This window comes from Callospermophilus lateralis, chromosome 4 (assembly GCF_048772815.1).
Source record: "Callospermophilus lateralis isolate mCalLat2 chromosome 4, mCalLat2.hap1, whole genome shotgun sequence".
Classification (NCBI taxonomy): Eukaryota; Metazoa; Chordata; class Mammalia; order Rodentia; family Sciuridae; genus Callospermophilus; species Callospermophilus lateralis.
The window spans coordinates 157,669,409-157,687,292 of NC_135308.1; the positions used below are offsets into that span (position 1 = coordinate 157,669,409).

The 17,884-nt window shown below is 53.3% G+C and overlaps 1 protein-coding gene across 9 annotated transcripts in view; it reads right to left on the minus strand.

Moving 5' to 3' along the window:
* Nucleotides 1–13,575, minus strand: part of Pla2g6 (phospholipase A2 group VI) — a 47,979-nt gene extending 34,404 nt beyond the window's left edge. For 2 of the 9 annotated variants that reach the window (XM_076855153.2, XM_076855152.2), the window contains exons 1-2: nt 4,379–4,424; nt 4,042–4,295 (exon numbers count right to left, since the gene is read on the minus strand). In XM_076855153.2, coding sequence (XP_076711268.1) covers nt 4,042–4,250 — 209 coding nt within the window. In that variant the 5' untranslated portion in view covers nt 4,251–4,295; nt 4,379–4,424. The other 7 variants (XM_076855147.2, XM_076855154.2, XM_076855149.2 and 4 more) reach the window with 7 other exon arrangements.
* Between the last annotated feature and the right edge of the window lie 4,309 nt (nt 13,576–17,884).

Consider the following 17,884-nt stretch of genomic DNA (forward strand, 5'->3'; position numbering starts at 1 on the left):
AGGGCCATGTGACCGCAAAATGAGCAAACGCTTAGACCACAGCAAGCTCACAGTGGCCACTAACAAACCAGGTATTTGGTGATGGTGTCACCATCTCTCCCCGCAAGAAGGGGCAATGTGGGACTCACAGGCCTTAGGGAGTGTGACCTGAGGAGTGAGACTCAGGTCCCGACTCCATCCCCATCCCAGGGCGGCTCCTGACAGCAACAGCAGGACAGGACACCTCCACATGAGGCCGACACAGACCTCCACACTGAAGCTACTTTGGGGAGAGCCCAAAGCCCTCCAGAGAGATTGAGGAGACATCTAGGAGGCAGAACCCCTCCTCCTTGGAAGCACAGCGGGTGGAGCAGGCCTTCCCTGCAAACTGCAAGGTGTTCAGGGGGTCAGGAGGGTGCCAGGGACATGCCCCCCAGCATGTCCCCCAAGGGTTCATATGCTTGACACCTCCCTGACGCAGGGGTATTAAGTGGTGCTCGAGTCTTTGGAGTGGCAGGTAATTAGTCACTGGGGTCACCGCCCTTAGAAGGGCTTAATGCTGGCCTTGCAGTTATTCTCCCGAGTGGGTTATTATAAAAAGAACAAGACGGGCCACTCTGTGGCTTCCTGTCTCACCATGTGATCTCTCCCATGCACTCCTACCATGATGCCACCCGTCATCTCATGACACAACCAAAGGGCCCTCATACAGGTCACAACAGGGCTGCCCAATCTTAGTGCCCAAAACGGTGGCTACATAAGCCTCTGTGTGCACAGTAGCCAGCTGGGTATTCTATTATAGCAACAGAGCCAGGACTGATATACTATTCAACAAGCCCCCCAGGGCTCGGCACAGTGTGTGCCCTGACCCTTTCCTCCAAGTCCCCAAGGTAGCTCCACTGCCAGGTCATACTCTTGGCCTTGGCATTACCATGTCTGCGATTCTTCATATCCTGAATTTCTGCAGCCCATCTGCAGCCTCCACCCACTGCTTCCTGCTTCTTGGTCCACCCCCTACTCCCTGAATCCAACCGCTGTCCACCCTCTGGAAGAGGGGACAGCACATGGTGTCCTTGGGAAATATAGTTAAAGGTGAATAAATACATCACGGTCCTTCATCCATAAATCTGCTGGGTGCTGGGGATACCATGGAACACAAGACAGTCCCCCCAGGGCAGGGGCGGTGCCTACACAGTGGAAGCACCTGCTCTAGCTGAAGGCCATGGGAGGGCAAGCAAAGGGAGGGCATGGTGAGAACTAGGGCAAAGGTCAGCAGCACAAAGTGGCAGAGCTGAGAGCAATAAGCAGAAGCCTGCTCACAGGGCCTCGGAGCCAGGCTGGGCCTCTGATATGCCACCAAACAAGAAGCCGCAAGGGTTAAGCAGAGGAGGGGCACAACAGACTGCCCTCCCCAAAGATCACTCAGCAGGCTGGCAGGGGACAGAAGGACAGCAAGACCACAGCAACAGTGACAGGCTGGAAGGCTGGGTGCAGCGGGGGTCCACCTGTGCCATGACCGTGGCCTGGAAGAGCTGGCAGCAAAGTGGAAGGCCGGGCTTTAGGTTTGCACATGGCTGTCTGGGACCCAGGCTACACCTCTCGGCCTCCCAGCAGTGAGCTATGCCGGACACTCAGTTCAAACAGAAGGTATGTGTGCAACTTCCAAGAACTGTTCCTAAAGAGAGACTGGCCAGGCATGGAGGCACACACCTGTAATCCCAGCTACTCGGAAGGCTAAGGCAGGAGGATCACAAGTTTGAGATCTGCCTGGGCATCTTATTTTGAGATCTCATTTCAAATAAAAAATAAAAAGGACTGGGAGTGTAGCTCAGTGGTAAAGACCCCTGGGTTCAATTCCCAATACAAAAAAAAATTTTTTTTTTTTTGATAAAAGAGAGAGAATATCCTTCTGCCTTCCTCGGCTAGAAAAGTAGACGTGACGGATGGATCTGGTACAGCCAGATGGGACCATAGGTGGCAGAGAATAAACGGAGGCCTCACATAGTCGAAAGAAGACAGGAGCCCAGTGCTTGTCCAGCATGGCTGCCACTTGGAGGAGACCACAGGTCTACCTTGGTTGGCCCCCATCACGCTGGGCTTCCGGTCACTCATCGGAACCCAGGTGTAACTGCCAGCGGAGCAGAAGCACACTCAATCCCACCCAGGAACAGCCTATCCGAGCCCAGTAATGACCTGGATCTGGGGGTGAAGGAACCCCGAGAACCAAGGATCAAACAGGGTTTCTGGATCACACAACCACAGAACAGGGTGGGGCTGCCATTGGCTGAGATGGAGCAGGTGGCAAGGAGGAGAGAGAAGACTCCAGAGCCAAGCGAGGCACGCCTGGAGTTAAGAGGGGAGACTGCGCACTCAGCTTGAAACTGGCCAATGCTCCTTAGTCCATCTAAAACATGAAGCGACACGGCGGCACGGAGAGAGGACTGGCTTAGGAAAGGAAGACATAGGCTCTGCCTCCTCACTGCGGCCTGCGCCACCCCGGGTGCATCACTTCCCACCAGTCTCAGTTTCCCCACCCATAGGAGGGGAGGCCGCCTTCCTGGCCTACCTCAGTAGGTAACAGGGAACCCATTCTGGAAACTATCAAGGAGACCTGATGAAGAGCAGGGGTCTGGGGGTGGCTCAGTGGGAGAGTACATGCCTAGCAAGCGGGGGCCTGGGTTCCATCCCCAGCACTGAAAGAAGAAACAAAAAAAGAAGAAGTACAGACAATTTATCAGTGGGGCCAATACGCTGCCGATGAGTGCTTTGATCCCCCTGGGAAGGAGGAGTGCCGAGGACAGAGCTCAGGGTCACCGGGGCAAGTCTGCACTCCTGGGGAAGAGTCCTCACAACCCACAGAACTTGCACATGGAGACGGTGGGGTCCCCAGGGCAGGTCCCAGTGGTCAGCCAGAAGGTGCCACCCCAGCAGTGTGCACTCGGCAACTGGACGGCACTGCTGCCAGCATCTGGAACAGCACCTACTGTGGGGACCTCCACCCCAGCTTCTCTGTGGAGCCAGGTCTGAATTTTCACCTGATTGGGCAGAGCCATGATACTGGCCTTGTTCTCCCAGCAGCTGGCCCCTGGCCCCTGGCCCCCAGCTGCCACTCTCTGAGGCTCCTGATGCTGCGCCTCCTCAACCAGAATGGACCCAGATGTCCCTGGGCCTCACTTCTCACCAGAGCCTGGGAGTCAGACAAGGGCCCTGCCTGCGGCTCAGCCCCGTGCACCTCCCAGGTCTAGAACCGCCTGCGTGCAGGACAAACTCCTCCTGTCCTTCCAGAGCAGCTTGGGGGGCTAGCCGGCCCACCAGGAAGTAGTCACTTCCTTCCCACCACTCCCTGGGCTCAACCCGACAGGAAGTGCGTTGCTCCCGAGGGTGTCCTGGTGCCTGTGCCAGGAAGCCCTGCTCTGCACATTCCCTAAAGACACGTTTGTCACCCCCCCCAGTTCCCGTGGGGCCTGGCCTCAGCCCAGACTCCGCAGATGCTCAGTGCGTGCCGAAGGGATGGGTGCAGACAGTCAGAGGGACAAACAGGCAGAAAGGAGATATCAGCACAAGCCTACCTCCACAATGGCCCCTGCAGTCAGAGGCCTGGCTTATGCCATCCCTGCAGCTGGTCTCCCAGCTGGCCCTATGACCTCAGCCTTGGGCTGACTTCCTGTCCTGCCCTCCCAGCTGGGGAGTCGTCCCAACATGCCTGAGAAGGGACATCTCTGGACATCCCTTACAGGCTCCTGAACAAATCCTGGCCAGCCCCTACAAGGATGGTCATGCCTATAAAGGCCCAGGGGTAAAGGTCACGCTGATGGACCTCATCTGCCTCTCCCACCCCACCCCACCCCTTGATCGGCAGGGGTCAGGCCTCCGGACAGGAAATGCCCAGGCTTCCCTCCCAGTGCCCAGAGTGTGCAAAGAGGGAAGGCTCCCTCCTCCCCAGATTCAGTCTCCCCTTCCCCTCTGCTCCCTCAGCTGGAGACCCAAATAAGTGGCTTCCCCGCATGCAGAGCACCAAGAAAGGAGAGGTGTGGGTGGGTGGCCCTGCCCATCATCACCCACCGGAAGCCACTATGCGAGTTCCTTGGGTTGACCAAGATGCAGTCCCAGGTGCGACTGGGAGCGTTCTGGAAAAGGACCAGCTGCCCTTCTTCCCGAACCCGGTTACTTGAGGCATAGTCCGCCACTGCCACCTCCTTCACCCGGAATGGGTTAGAGAACAGGTTGGTGACGCTGGTGAGGGTATTGACCAGGCGGCCGAAGAACTGCATCTTCTGTGGGGCAGGTGGGGAGGCCCTGCCGCCTGCCCCCTCAGTCTGGAAGAGAACAGGGTCTCCAGTCAGCTGGGCTCCGTCTCCCATGCCCACCTCACCAACGCAGCCGGGTCCTGCACAGGTACCTGTGGCCCCCACCAGGCTGTCCCTTGAGTCTGGGCCTGCAGGGACCTGAAAAGGAGGGGAGAGAGAGAAAAACAGCACTGAGCGGGAAGTCAGAGGTCTAACAGGAAGCCCTGCAGCCCCCAGGGCCCAGCTGGAGACCCAAATGCACAGGGACCTTAACCTCCCGCTCCCTGACCCAGTGTCCCTGACAGACTCGGTTTCCTCATCGGTGGTCAAATGGGACAGCAGGTGGGAGCACATGCTGTCGGCAGGAAGGCCCTGGGCAAGCAAGGGCTTCTTACTCCACAAATTATAGAAACAATTTTTTGGCAAAGAGCTCAGCTTTTCAATTCCAGAAGCAAACTCAGATCCCTTCCCCACTAGACACCACAGGGAATCAGGCCTCACCACTCTGCCTTGGGGGAAGGGGCCGCATCGCATTCCTTTGCTTCCTGCTGGCACTGGCTTCCCAAAGAGCTCTGGGGAAGGGGGCCAGAAACGAGCCCCTTGTTCGAGTTTTCAATTTCCACAGTTTCAGTGACTGTAGTCCAAAGATATCATGTGGAAATTCCAGAATTAAATTATTTCTAAGTTATAACTTGCATGCTGTTGTCAGTAGCAAGATGAAATTTCATGCCATCCAGCTGGGTCCCAACCAGAGGGTAAATTCATTGCTTTGTCCAGCATATACATCACCCACCCAGTAAGGCACTTGGTAGCCATCCCAGTTGCAGATCAGTGGTCACTGTACAGCGCTGCTTGTACGCAAGTGATCCTGTACTGCTTGATGATGGCCTTAAGGTACATGAGTGATGATACTGGAAATTTGGAAATGCCAAAGAGAAGCCCGGAAATGCTGGGTATATAGTTTCTAGTACTATCCTTGGTTTCAGGCATCTACTGGGGTTCTTAGAATGAATCCCCTGTTGAATAAGGGAAGACTACTGTAATTGCATTAGAGATGTTTACCGACCACTTACTGTGCAGTAATTCCTGAGTTAAGTACTTCATGTGATTGCCTCATTTATTTATTACAAAACTGTACAAGGCAGATACACTAAAAAACACAGTGCAGGTCTAGAACCTGGCTGAGTTCAAGTTCTGAACTTACCACTTAGCTGCATGACCTTAGGTAGGTTACTTAACCTCTGTCTCAGTTTCCTCATCTGTCTCACAGAACCTTAATAACAGCGCCTAGCAATAGCACACAGCAGATAGTAAATATTCAATGAACATTAGCTATCTTTTCACAGATAAGGAAACTGAGGCTCAGGGCACCCTGAATGCAGGACTCTGAAAACACCGAAGCTTTGCAATGTCCTTCCCTCTAGGATTAGTAGCAGGGCGCAGCATGGGAAGGCAGCCTCAGTTTTCTCCTTTCAAATGGGGACAAGCCTCACCTCCCTCACAGTGTGAGGACTGCAGGAGAATGTGAGAACACTCAGACCTGCCACGTTTCCTTCTCTCTCCCATACTTGGGGGCTTTAAGGACAGAGAAGCTGAGAGATTGTGTCCCTCTCCACAGCCAGGGAAGGCATAGGAATTGGTCCCAGGAACCCCCCACCCAAAATATAACCAAAATGTATCCCGGCTCGCACATCGCCATGCCTCGACACCCATGTACAATGGTGAACGTGGCTACATTCACTCAGGCAGTACCACGTGGCCACTAAAAGCTGTGACTACAAAGTGTGGCCACTCAGGAGAAACTTGGTGACACGAGTCCACACCGCTGCCTGTGCCGCTCCCGTGAGCCGCAGGGGGCTGGTAGCCTCTGCTGCCCGTGCAGCCACCGGCTCAGGCTCTCCAGCCGCAGCTCCGGGCCTCACACCCTGTCCACTCCAAATCTCATGCATTTGGGAGAGGAAAGCCCCGAGCACTCCCCGGCCGCCTGCCTGGCTGTGGCCATCTGGAACAGGGTGCACCCTCTCCTTTTCTGTGTGGAAGGCCCGCTGCTGTTCAGGTCCAGGCTCAGCTCTCACACGCCCCTTGAACTGCTCTGCACACGCCTCTCCAACTGCCAGGTCTCCTCCTGGCTTGATGCTGCCACCTCAGGGCTGGGGGTACAGCTCAGTGACGGCACATGCTCAGTATGCGGGAGGCCTTGGGTCCCATCTCCACCACCACAAAAGTCAAAAAACTCTCCACTCCTCTGCCCCAGTGCGTCCTAAGTGTCCCCGCCAGACGACAAGCTTCAAACCAGTCACCCCCCCACGCTACCCAGCCCCTCCCTGTGCTTGGCACCGTCCCCTCCGTATTCTCCCCATTTCCCCCGCAGGACCACCCGACCAAACAGTTACATCCTCATCCTCATTTCACATGGGATTCAGCCACAGAAAGGTTAAGTGATGTGCCTGAGGTCACACAGCTAGTAGCAGAGGACAGAGGACTGGAGCCCCTGTTGGCTCCAAAGCCCAAGCTCTTCTCACCTCTACACTAGCTCACGGCAAGTTTGACAGAACAGAATTTAACTGAGAAGAAAATAATACCAAGATAGAAAACACCAGAATACCAACACAGAGGACGGCGCTGGGCTCACGGCGGGCTTCTGCTTTCCCGTGTTTTCCCAATGGTATGCGAATGATCATACGTTTCTAAAGAAAGCAGGAGTGGGCCGAGCTCCGGGGGGCCAGTGGGGTCAGGGTGGCTTAGAACAGGGCAGGCGTCCCGGCAGCAGGCCCAGGCCCGCGGGGGACCCCCAGGAGGGGAGGGCATCAGGAGCACTGGCAGCCAGGGCCACTGGGGCCAAGGCAGAAGCTGACCAGCGGGCTCCAGCTGCCTCAGAAACGACCCCCCGCCCAGAGGAGGCCCTGCCTTGGTGTCCCAGCCCAGGCCCCAGCGCCAGGGCTGCGGGGCGCCCCCACAGGCTGACGGCTGTGCGGCCACAAAAAGGATGGCCTGGCTCCCACCCAGCCTCCTGGGGTTGGCGTGAGAGGATGAAGTGACGCAGTGGAGGGAAGGGTCCAGGACACTGGCCACTGTGCACAGAAGCGGCAGCCATCGCCATCACTAGGTGGAGAAAGGAAATGGAAACCACCGGCCACATCCTGGCACTGTCCTGGCCAGGAGGGCGGCCAGTGAGGGGAAGGCAGGCACGTGCCTCCCCGTTCCTGTCCTCTTCCTCTGTCCCCCACTCAGAGCCCAGGGCCAGGCTCCTCCCCGCCCAGCTGCAGGGGACAGGAGGAGGGGCAGCGGAGCGAGCAGCCACTGGGGACCTGGGGCCTGTACTGGAGGCTGTCCCTGCACAGCCTCCTCTTCACTTCCTCCCGCTTCTCCAGCCTCCACCCTTGATCTTCCCGGGTGTAAACATCTGCTTTAACCCATAACAACGGTCCCTCCTGCCGCCCACCTGGGCTGGCTCCCTGCGCACCACTGGCCCACCACGATGCGGGTCCCGTGACACACTCCCGGGACACCTCCTGGGACGCGCCCAGCAGAAAAACAAAACCCAGGACCAGTGATGGCGTGACGGCCACTCCAGGCACTTCCCAGGGGCCAGTCTTGTCTCCCCGGGTTGAGGCCAGATATTAGTGGCTTTTCTCCTTGTCTCTGCTCACCAGTCCCTTGTCCCAGGCCCAGCGCACCCGCCCGGTTTGTTCAGGGAAAACTGGCGGCATCTGCAGGGGCCGAGGCTCTCTGGCTTCCCCCCGAGAGAAGAGGCCAGAGAGGCCTCGAGCTGTCAGTGTCCAAAGAGCAACTAGAGTGGGCATGCCGACTCCCACCCAAAAGGAAACACTGACAAAAGCAGGCGCAGCGGTGCACACCCGGACTCCGGGAACTCGCACGCTGAGGCAGGAGGATCACAGGTTTGGGACCAGCCTGGGCACCTCAGCGAGGCCCTGGGCTCAAAATCCCCAGAAGTGCCACAGAATGACAGAAAGTGAAGGATCCCTTCTTGTCCTTCAAGGCTCGTTCAGGAGCCCTCCCGGCCTCCCCTCAGCAGCCCAGTCACAGCACACAGCCCAGGGGGCACTTACCAAGGGACAATGATGTGCACCTGTGGGCTTCTTGATTTGTGACCCACAGTGGGGGTCTAATGAATGTCACAAGAACGAATGGCTGAAACCTAAAGAACCACCAGCTGGGCACCAGGAGGTCCTCGGAGGAGATCATGGAGACCACCCCTCACCCCCCACACTGCCAGCTCTTCACCGAGAGGAGCTCAGCCCCCCGCCCCCAGCACCTCTGAGCTTTGGGAGGGGCACCCAGTGCCAGGCGGGTCCCTCTCTGAGCCCTGGTCTGGAAAGTTCAGCTCCACAGACGCTGGTCAGGGTGCCCACAGCTGAGCCCACTCCTACTCCAAGCAGGGAAACTCTCCAGGCCCCAGGCTTCCGCAAGAGTGGGACAGCTGCCCAGGAGGTGAAGGAGCCCAGAGGCACCCGGCCAGGAGCAGGCCTCACAAGACAGGCCACGTGGGGGTTCTAGGAGCATACAGAACTGCCTAAGGTGAAAATCAGGCCACCAGAGTCCTGGCCACTTACAGCAGGATGTCCCATGATTGGAACAACTGCTGATTGGTCCTGGCAGCAGGACATTGACACCCCCCGAACCACCAACACCTCCTGCCACCCCGTCATGACAAAGCCAATGGAGGACACAAGGTCTGATCAGAGCACCAGCTTGCAGTCACCCCCGGGCTTCCTTCCGGCAGCTCCCACACCTGACCACCCACACAGGAGCACGTCCCACTCACGGGACCCCATCCTCTAACAGGTGGCCACATTTTATGGAGAGCAAAGGGATCCCACATCTATTAGTGGACTCTGAGCTCACGAAGAAAGCTGGAAGCTGCAGTGTCCACGGGAAAGCAACCCAGAGACAGGAAGTGGGGGTTCTGCCTGCGGCTGGGTCCTGAACCGCAGGAGGCAAAGGGCCTGTCACCGGGCAGGTGTGCAGTTCACAGGGAAGGCGAGCTGAGGTCAAAGGTCACATCTACCTGCTACCACACCCTGCACCTCCAAGACTGCACCCACCAGAAGGTCCCTCCAGCCCTTCACCCTGGCTCCAGCTCCAACCTCTTTGCTAAGTGAGCGAGGAAGGGAAAGGGCTCAGTCCTGTCACCTTCCACCCCAGCAGCACTGCCACCTTCATCCACTGAGCGCCAGACGCCTCATGAGATGAATCACCATCTTAATCCTCAGGACACCCCAAGAGAAGGCAGGTCTCCCCGTGTCTCACGAGGCACCGAGGCTCAAGAAGACCAGGTAACTGCCAGGATCTGAACCCGATTTGCTGGAATCCAGAGCAGCAGCACTTAGTGCCCAAACCACCTTCAGGAAGAAGCTGGCCAGAAATGCTGGACGAGGCTTGATTTTGCCTCCTGGACTCCCAAAGCCAAGGTCCTCACCTAAAACGCGCTCACAGGAGCCAGGTTAAAGTACCCCTTGAAAAGGGAAAAGGCGCTGGGCATGGTGCACAGCCTGTAATCCCAGTGGCTGGGGAGGCTGAGGCAGGAGGATCACAAGTTCAAAGCCATCCCCAGCAACTTAGTGAGGGCCTGTATCTAAATAAAAATAAAAAGGGCTGGGTTCAAAAAGCACCCGTGGGTCCAATCCCCGGTACCAATATACAAACAAACAAATAAAAGGGAAAAGGCGTCTCTCTCGTTCACTCTGCTTGGCCAGAGCACAGCTAGAGCCAACTGTCCAGAGGACTGCAGGAGGCCCGGGGAGAGTGACACAGGAAAAATCTGAAAGCCCCTGAGGCTGGTGCAGGTGGCCCATTTTGTGATTCACTCCACAAATGCGGACCTCTATGGCAGATGCTGTTCTAACTACTGAGGGAACAATAATGAACAAAAAAGAGAAGATCCCCGCCCTACTGGAACTTATATTTCAAAGAGGCCTGCAAATAATAAAGAAGTCAAATAAGGTGTGTGTGTGTGTGTGTGTGTGTGTGCTCGCACGCGCACACACACAAACTAATTAGGTGCTGAGGAGAAAAATAAACCAAAGAAATTAAATAGGAAAGGTTGACGTGGAAACTGAAATTTTAGAAATGGTGTCCAGGGAAGCCCTCACTAAGAACTTGACCGTGGATAAATTCCTGGAAGATGAGAGGACAAAGTCATATGGGTACCAGGTGAAGAGCTTTCTTCTAGGCAGAAGTGCAAAGGGCCTGGGGCTGCAGCACGCCTGATGAGTTCCAGGAACAGCAAGGAAACAAAAGGGAAGAATAGGGACTAGGCCTGTGTAGGAAGTGAAGTCACAGCAGGGCTGGGAGAAAATGGGCAACAATTTAACAGATCACTCTGGCTGGATATGGGGTAGGATAATCTCACAGCTTTGATCTGAGCAACTGAAAGAATAATACTGCCAATCCAAAGGTGGGAAAGAGAATGGGAGGGAAGATTTTGCTCTAGAATGGGGCGGGGGATGAATACAGTTCGACTCTGAATACTTCAACTGTGAAATGCCTAAGTTTGAGATGGCGAGTGAGCATCAAGAACTGTGAGTCTATCATCCAGAGAAATGATCTCCCCAGACTAGGAGAGGATGCAGTTCAGAGGCAGAGACTTGCATGCACACACCAGGTTGCATCCTCAGCCCTGCAAAAAAGTAAAAAAATAAAAATTGCAGGGCTATTACAGTACAGATGGTACTTTTGAAGCTATGAGACTGGATGAGATCACTTGAAAATGAGGCGACCAAAAGAGAAGTGGCACTTAAGATACAGTGAAGCTAGGAACACTCCCTTCACCATGGCCCTCCCCTACCCACTGCCCTGCACACATGCCCAGAGCAGGTGAGCACACATGTTTTAAATTCCCCCTTTATCCATTTTTTGGTGATGTCATTCTGTTGAGTGAAAAGTAAAGCCATTTAATATATAAGTAACCATCCAAGGGAGAGAAAATTTCCCATACACCGAGACAACAGGAGCAACCCGTACACAGCAGGACAATCTGTGTATACAGGCTCTGGCGCCCCATGGACAGTATATGCTCCCTGACTTTTGATGGGGTTTTGCTTCAATAAGCCCATCATAACTTGAAAACATCACAAGTCAAAAAATGCATTTTAGGGGTTGAGGTTGTGAACCAGTGGTAGAGCGCTTGCCTAGTATGTATGAGGCACTGGGCTCAATTCTCATCATCACATATAAATAAAATAAAGGTCCACTGACAATGAAAACAAATATTTTTTTAAAAATGCATTTTTAGGGGGCTGGGGATGTAGCTCAAGCGGTAGCGGCTCGCGTGCAGCCCAGGTTCGATCCTCAGCACCACATACAAAGATGTTGTGTTCGCCGAAAACTAAAAAATAAATATATATATTTTAAAAAATTAAAATGCATTTTTAGGAGCCAAGCATTGTGGCACATGCCTGTAATCCCATCAGCTTGGGAAGCTAAGGCAGGAGGATCACAAGTTCAAAACCAGCCTCAGCAATTTAGCAAGGCCCTAAGCAACTTAATGAGACCCTGTCTCGAAACAAAATGTTAAAAAAAAAAATAGGGCTGGAAATGTGGCTCAGAGGCTGAGTGCCCCGAGTTCAATCCCCAGTACCTCCCCTAAAATAGATAAATAAACAGGCTAGGAATGTGGCTCAGTAGTCAAGCACCCTGGGTTCAATCCCTGGTATGATGTCATCAGACATCATAACTTAGCAACACAGCACACTGGGGAGTGCCCACTGTTTCCCCTCGTGATCCCCTAGCTGACTGGGTACAGTTCACCACCACTGTCCAGCAATGAGAAGACAAAGCCACATGTCCCTAGCCCAAGAAAATACTCAAATTCAAAATTCAAAGTACGGCTTCTACTGAAAGCATTATCGCCTTTGTATCATCATTCAGTACAAAAAAATCAAGTCAAACCATTGAGAACTGGGGATCATGCACACTGTATTCAGTTCCCAGCTCCAACCTAACTGGTATGACCTCAGGCAACTCCTTCACCCTCTTCTCCTCTACCTGCTAAATGGGAATAACACTGGCTACATGGAGCATATCCTAAAACACTGGAGTCAAATTAGTATTTGTTCAATGAATAAATGAAATGGTAAAGATATATAAAAAGCCTGATTCAATAAACACTGCCAAATGACAAAGGAAAGACATGCACTCATCTTTCTCTTATCATTTCACTTCTTTCCATTCCTATTCCATTCTGTCCTGCCTTTGATACAACAGCAATGGCCATACATTTGTACCAAGCCACACAGGTTACAATGCTGTGCCTTCTACATTTTCTCAAATATTGAACCATATGGCAGCTTCACATGGAACCACATTCCCTTGCCACAGATGAGAAAACTGAGACTTGAACAGAAAACAGCTTCCAAACTTCAGGAACATTTTAAGGCACAGACAATAACAAAAACACTGCACTCAGGCCAAGGGTGGAGTTTCAGTGTTGCCAAACCAAACCTGCCTAACATCCTGTTGGGCTGGTAAAAGGGCAGGTGAGGGGAAGACCCAGAAGCTCAGAGGAAGGGATGGTATTTGTTTGGGGTCATGTGGGTAGCCCATTAAGAAAATGGGCACAGATCCCAAAGCCCTGTGCCCTCCCTGTCCCAAACCACACCCTGACCAGTCACATGGTCACCTAGTTCACAAGCTCCCTGTCACCAGCTTCCAGGTCATCTGTGGGAGCTGGAGGTGGACACGGGATTGGAGACTAGGTCGTGGGCAAGCAGGGAGCAGAGGAAATCTAGAGGCACATGAGAAAAAGCGGGGAGAGGGAATTAGAAATGGAAAAAGAAGAAAACACAAAAGAAAGAATGCAGGAGACAAAGACAATGGGGGAGAACCAGGAGCACTTCGAGGGCTCGGGAAGGAAGCTCAGGACCACCCAAGGGTCCCAGGGTGGAAGGCGGAGGCTGCGAGGGTTGGGAGGGGAAGATTCTGGAAGTTAGGGTACTGAGGGAAGCACAAGAAGGTGACTGGGACACTGAAGAGGGGTCCAGGGACGAGGCCGGGTCCCTAAAAGAGCACAGTTGGAGATGAGCCAAGAGCGGCCATGGGATGGAAGTTGGGGACGTCGGGGGGATGGGAGTTGGGGACGTCGGGGGGATCAAAGGACAGAAACCAGAGACACTCAGACGGTCGCACAAGGATCAGTGGAGGACGTGCCTCAGAATCGGAGACACCAGGATGGTCCAAAGCAGGGTTCGGATGGAGACATCGGAGCCCCGGGTGCGGAGATTAGGGGAGGCGCCGGGGCCCCGCCCCGCTGCGCCGTCACTCACCTCAGCTTACTCAGCACTCTGCCGCCTCCTACTTCCGCAAACAAACGCGCGCCGCACCACGTGACGGCCCGACCTCGGCTCTCCGCCAATCATCAGAGCCCAGGCCCCGGATCGCCGCTGCAGCTCCGCCCCCGCCCTGCGAACCCCGCGCACGAGGACGGGCGGGGGCGGGGCTCCGCCATCTTGAATAACTGCCCAATGGAAGGGGCTCTCGTAGCCGAGGGAGGACGTGCTCTCGGCAGGAGCCAATTCTCCGCTGCCGGGCGCGGCCATGTCTGCGCCGGGCGGAAGGTCCCTGTGAGGGCTAGTTGAAAGACATGTTGAAGAGGGGCAACCGCCCGGTCCCTTTCCTCCCTGCGCCCCCTGAAACATCCCGGGAGCCCTGTGGACTTACTGCTGGTGACTGCTCATAAAGATCACAATCAAGCCGACGAAGGCACAGGGCGTGACAGGGAGGAACCTGCTTTGATTTTTGCCGGGTACTCCCAAACTAGGATTGTAGCAAATAATAAAATAGGGGACCTCCAATTAAATTTGAATTTCAGGTAACCCACAAATGAATTTTTGGTGTAGATAACGATGATACGGTGTAAGTACAGTGTAGTGCTATAATCTTATTTGTTGTCTGACAGCCCTCCTCCACGCAGATCTTATTACCTGGACAAATGATCTCAGTGAACCTGAGAGGTGGGTGCAGGAATACCCCACCGCGGTGTGTGTTGTGACCAGAAAGAACTTAGCCCTTCTGCCTGCGCGTAGAGGGACTTCAGTGATGGCACTTGTTAGGATTAACAATGCCAATGATGAGGTTGTGTGCGTCTGACGAAGCAGGCTTTCTGGGTCCAGCCCACCAGACTGGGTTGGGGTTTTACTTTTCCTGATGATTCCCCAACCAGCCTGAGCCCTAAGCAACTCCATTTTAAAACTCCAGTTTGAAGCCTGCAGTCTCACCAGGCACACCCATGGAGCCCTCCAGTGTGGCGCTCAGGCACTGACTTCTCCCCACCTGGCAAACTCAGGGTGAAGCCTCGGGCAGGCTGTCCTCACCCAGTAAGAGGGAAAGGCGAAAAGGGAACCACCAGACCAGATGTTTTAACCCGAAGGTAAATGACCCAGTGGCAACTGATAAGGATTAAAAGTGGGGTCAAAAGCCCCAAAATGTGGTATAAATAATTGGAGCAAATGAACAGACATTCAGCCAGCCGACCCTGGTGCCCTCACACTGAGAGCCTGAGAGGACCTGGACTGACATCCCAGCACCTTTTGTCATTGGCCTGATTCTCTGCTTTTTCCTCACCACTCTCAAACTCTACACCCACATCTTGACCCTGGTGAGAGTCACAACTTCTCCCTAAGACTCTCTCCTCAGCCAGTCATCAGCTGCACCCCAGGAGAAGCCTGCCTTGGCTCCTGATCTGGTCACCACGGTCTGAGTGAGTGGGCGCCTGCTGGACTTAGAGCTCAAGGCTTGAGACTTTAGATCTGACACTTGAGCTTAGCATGCAGAGGGAATGTCTGTCATGAGCCTGTCATGAGTAAATGTGTTTGCAGTGCTTAGAATTAATCTAGAATTGTTTGCTGTGGATTGGTTATGTTTATTGAAGTGCCCAGCATTAGGGATTGTCATTTTCTTGATTAAGAACCTATAGAGTGGAATTGTATTGAGTGATTTGAATGACTAGGGCAAAAGTGTGTGGGCATTCTTTATTTCTCCCCCTGGACTGCATAAGTCGCACCTTTTGCCCACCATATGCCAGACTACCTCTGTCCATGTGAGCAATGTAGCTGCTGGTGTTCTCCTCTTCCATCCAAAGATAAGTGCCCAGACTCAGGTAGTGAATGCAAGTGGTTCCTCAGGCTTAGGTAAGATTCTATGCAAGTTAATAAAGCTAATTATAGTAACTAATATTTGTACAGAGCTTTATCAGTTACAAAATGACTTCATCTCCATCTTCTATGGGTTGTAGTAACTCTTTCCCCCATTTTGCAGATGGGAAGAAGAGTTTCAGCTTGGATCTGAAAGAAAGAGATGAATTCTTGGTGAAAATATGTTGCCCTCCACACCCCAAACAAGTGAAGTTAGGGTGATGGTAATGAGCGAGCTTACAAAAGGCCAGGACTACGCACCCACGACCATGCAGTCTGACCCAAGAAAATCAGTAGGGTTAACAGGATGAGTCCCATTCTTCAGCAAACACCCACCCTGTGTTCAGAGTGGCCTGAGAGGCAAGTCTGGCCACACAGACACACAGCTGAATCTGAAGTGCAGAGCAGACCAAGGAAGTGTAGGTCAGGAAGGCTTTGTTTCTTTGGAAACAAAGACAAATTTGAAAAAAAAGAATCTCAGTGCCTGATGTAGTTAAGTGTCCCTTCCCCAGTTATTTCTGGTGGAAACTGATAGATGAATGGGAAATCAAGAGATGGAGTGTAGGGGATTACTAGGTAGCATCGAATGAGCAGACAATGTCAAGGGAAGAGCAGGTAAATCCAAGGATGTGTGCTCTGTTGAATTTCTGCTGGGCTTTGCATTGGAGATGTCAGCAGTACAAGTCCGAGATCTCCTGACGGGCTGCGCCAGGCCCTGCAGACATCAGAGAGCAAGGTCTCTGCCCTCTGGGAGTCCAGAGGCTCAGACTAGACCAAGCCCTCTCCCTCAAGGAAGTAACTAACATGCTGACAGTGCAGGCTTACACCTCTTACCCTCTTGATCCTCACAAAACCCCTGAGAAGTAATAACATTATCCCCACTTTTTAGATGGAGACACCGAGGTTCTGTGAGAGGAAACGGTCCCCAGAAGTGGATGTCAGTGAGAGGCGGAACCAGAGTCAGATCCTGTCTTGTCTTTTCTGTACTCACCACAAGCCAGGCCAAGTTCCTGGTGCAGACAAAACTGCAGTGAATAAAATCACAAACCCTTGCCCTCAGGTGCTCACAGCCCAGCAGGGAAAGAGGAACAATAACAAGAACAGTGAAACCTGGAGTGTGTTTTGCTAAAGTCTTTGGCTGAGGCGTCCAGAAGTCAGCGAAGTAAGCATCTTTCTTTTAAAATGCCTCAAGGTAGAGCCTAGCATGGTGGGGCACACGCCTGTAATTCCAGCGGTTTGGGAGGCTGCAAACAGGAGAATCTTGAGTTCAAAACCAGCCTCAGCAACTGTGAGGTACTAAGCAACTCAGTGAGACCCTGTCTCTAAATAAAATACAAAACAGGACTGGGGATGTGGCTCAGTGGTTGAGTGCCCCTGGGTTCAATCCCCGGTACCTCGCCAAAAAATTAATTAATTAATTAAATGCTACAAGGTGGATTCCGGGATTGTGTGTTCGAGTGTCACGGCCCCAGTCCTGCCATCATCTGCAAATTTGAACATTTCTACCATTAAAAAGTTGGGGGAAATACATAGTGTGCTAGGGAATGGTAAATGCTATGGAGTAAGGGCAGAAAGGAGAGTTGTATGCTAGGCAAGTGCTGTACGACTGAGACACCCCGGTCCCTGCAGTTTTCAATGGAATGGCCAGGAAAGGCCCCACTGAGAAAGGAGATACTTAAATAAAGACCTGATGGAGCTGAGGGGAGTAAGCCAGGTGGATAATCTGGAGAAGTATGTTCCAGAATGCAAGTACAAAGGCCCTGGGGTAGGAGTTGGCCTCGCTTGTTTCAAGAAAAGCAGAGGAGCTTGTTGTGACAGTTCCCAAGTGGGAACTGTCATGGTTTGGATCTAGAATGTCCCCCAAAGGTTTGTGTGTGGAAGGCTTGGCCCTCAGTGCAGCAGTGTCCAGAGTGGGGCTTTGGGGAAGTGTTTGGATTATCAATGGATTACTCGATGTATTCACAGCTGAATGGACTATTGGAGGGGGTAGAAACAGTAGGTGGTTAAAGAGAGCCCTTGCTCCTTTCCCTCTCCCTCTCTTTCTCATCTGCCTGTCCCTCCTCCTCCCTGCCCCATTCCTGGCCTCCACAGGTAAGCAGCTTTGTGACACCACCCGCTCCCTACCAGGGTGTTCTGCCTCATCACAGACAACCAAACTCCAGAATCAACACAGCCAGGTGACCTGGATCAACACCTATGAAACCTGGAGCCCAAACAAATCGTTCCTTTTTCAGTTGTTTCTCTCAGGTATTTGGTCACAGCGACAGAAAGCTAATACAGGAGCATAGTAGGTAATGAGGTCAAAGAAATATAAGGCGTGGGAAGTGTCAGGCCTGTAGGACATTGTGGACTTTCCCTCTCAGAGCAACAGGGAGCCTCGGGCTGTTTTACAGAAGAGGAGCCATGGGCTCAGACTTACATTTTAACAGATGGGTCATTCCCTGAGAGTGGACTCCGAGGCTAAGGCAG